Source organism: the organism of the source record quoted next (assembly GCF_019968985.1).
Source record: "MAG: Porospora cf. gigantea B chromosome Unknown PgB_NODE_4349_length_2206_cov_106.494, whole genome shotgun sequence".
Taxonomy (NCBI): Eukaryota; Apicomplexa; class Conoidasida; order Eugregarinorida; family Porosporidae; genus Porospora; species Porospora cf. gigantea B.
In genome coordinates, this window is record NW_027179017.1 from 241 (window position 1) to 2206 (window position 1966).

A 1966-nucleotide genomic window follows, 5' to 3' on the forward strand; every position below is an offset into this window, starting at 1 on the left:
GATCAAACGGGATTTCGTCTATGCGGTTCCACGAACAGTCGACCACAGTCAACCCTCTTGATAATATGATTTCCCGATCGGCGAGGCTCAGAAATGTGCCAGCGAGAGGTGACAGTACTACTCCTCTTCCGTGCTGCTTCACATTCAACTGCTCAATCTTGTTGAAGCGAACAAGTTTGCGTCCAGAACACTTGCTGCTGTCGCACTGTTCAAAGTCCCAGATGAAAAGGGGGGCTTCATTAGCGTTGCCCGTTCGTCGTGGACGAGGCGCCTTTCGGAAGGACTTTGGCTTCCCCATCGGAATTGAACAATTGGTACAAGCAGTAGACATCACTTTCGTTTGGCAAGGGCTTCGACCACCTTAGAATAGCCAGACACATAGGCTCCACTCAATTGCGATCCGGCCATGAGAGACCTGGTATTGAGCCTGTACCTCTCGGTATCATCCTCCAGCTCATCCGACTCCGATGGCTGCCAAGAAGTCCGGTTGAAAGCTGTCGTTTTCCTCCTGTCCTTGGCTTCGGGGATGATCAGCTCGTTCTCTCCGGTGGCAGGTAGATGTCTCCAGATTTCACTTCGGGATACGGGAACGTACAATTCGTTATCCAGGTGACTCGGTGTTTCGGGTGCTGCTTCAATTTTCTTTTCTTTGCATCGCCAAAAATGGAAAACGCTCCGTCCTGTGCCGCCGTCGCGGGCCTCTGGCGTTCCAATCCGATTCAGCTGAGCGTTCTCCCGGTCCTCCCACAGACGTCGGCTTTGGGAACTGGAACTTTGCGTCCTTTCCCGCTGAGCGTTATCCCGGCCCTCCCAGAGACTTCTGATCTGCGCTGGCCGGTTCCCTGAATGCGTGCGGGCGCTTACTGCATTTGCAATGGTGTGGCGACTCTTGACAGCCTCCTTCTCGAATTGGTTTATCCTCTGCTGCACCAGCCCAGGTCCCTGACACCTCTGTTCGAATTTCTTCACTGCCATTTTGACACGTCCTCGAGGAGAGACTCTCCGAGGTGAGGGGGGTCTTACTGGCCCTTTCTCAAAGATGGCACAGAGAGCCTGAACACGACTACCCTTTCGACCTTGTTGCTTCATTCGGAATTTAATTATATCGCAATGCAACTAGCAATTTATAATAAGAGGCGTTGGTACCTTGGGCTGGGAGGCAAAAGCTGGTACTCCTTGTCGTCCTCGAACTCGCGACGGGGGGGAGCATCCTGTTCTTGATCAGCCTCCATTGTGTCCTCCAACCCTCTCTCAATTTCGTTTTCACGATCGCGCTTCTGGCGGGCAGCCAGAGGCTCCCGTGTGAGAGCATCGTAGGATCCCATGCTTCTGCCGATAAGGACCAAAATGAAAGCCACAATCGCTGCAGGAGTCACAGGGATAGGGGCAGCAGCTGCACCGATTCCAAAGACACCCAGCAACGACACCAGTTCCAAAAACCTCCAGGGTGCTTGACCTGAACGCCGGATGAGGCGGTTAGCAACGATGTTCTTCAGAAAAGGGAGAAGGCCTGCACTTACTAGGCAGCCCCAAACCTGCCAAGTGAAGAGCTTGCCAGGATCATCCATGATGAGGGATGACTTCATCACGGTTGCGAACTCACCACGAACGGCAGCGATAATGGGAAGGACGATGATCCCGACGGCGACCTGGTTGTTGTGGAGCACATTGCCATTTCCTTCGACAACATGCATGGCTCTCTCCAAGAAACAGGCTCGGTAAGAGGCAGATGCCACAGCGTAGGCAAAGGCGATTGGAAGCACGGTTGGCCCTACTGATTTGGGATCCACTCCTGCAATCATGAAGCCAACGCCAATGGCGCAAATGCCAATCCAGCGCACCGGCATGTAAACCTGGCCACATCCAAAGAATCGGGTCACATGGTGGAGAACCACGGCCATGGAGACAGCAGCGGGAAAGCTTGCGATGTTGGGGATGTCAGCCAAGATGTAGTTGGACAGGGTCA

At 53.6% G+C, this 1966-nt stretch overlaps 2 protein-coding genes across 3 annotated transcripts; both read right to left on the minus strand.

The window, feature by feature from the left end:
* Nucleotides 1–330: 330 nt before the first annotated feature.
* Nucleotides 331–1089, minus strand: KVP17_002179 (uncharacterized protein; the record flags this gene model as incomplete). Of its 2 annotated transcripts, none has more annotated exons than XM_068518210.1 (1): nt 331–1089. In XM_068518210.1, one exon carries the CDS (start codon nt 1087–1089, stop codon nt 331–333), a length of 759 nt encoding a protein of 252 aa, XP_068374130.1. The 2 variants fall into 2 exon arrangements, with proteins under 2 accessions (XP_068374130.1, XP_068374131.1); XM_068518211.1 differs by having other exon boundaries at nt 331–975.
* A 35-nt stretch (nt 1090–1124) lies between these two features.
* On the minus strand, nt 1125–1901 carry KVP17_002178 (uncharacterized protein; the record flags this gene model as incomplete). Its single annotated transcript, XM_068518209.1, has 1 exon — nt 1125–1901. The coding sequence occupies one exon, from the start codon at nt 1899–1901 to the stop codon at nt 1125–1127; it is 777 nt and encodes a 258-aa protein (XP_068374129.1).
* Between the last annotated feature and the right edge of the window lie 65 nt (nt 1902–1966).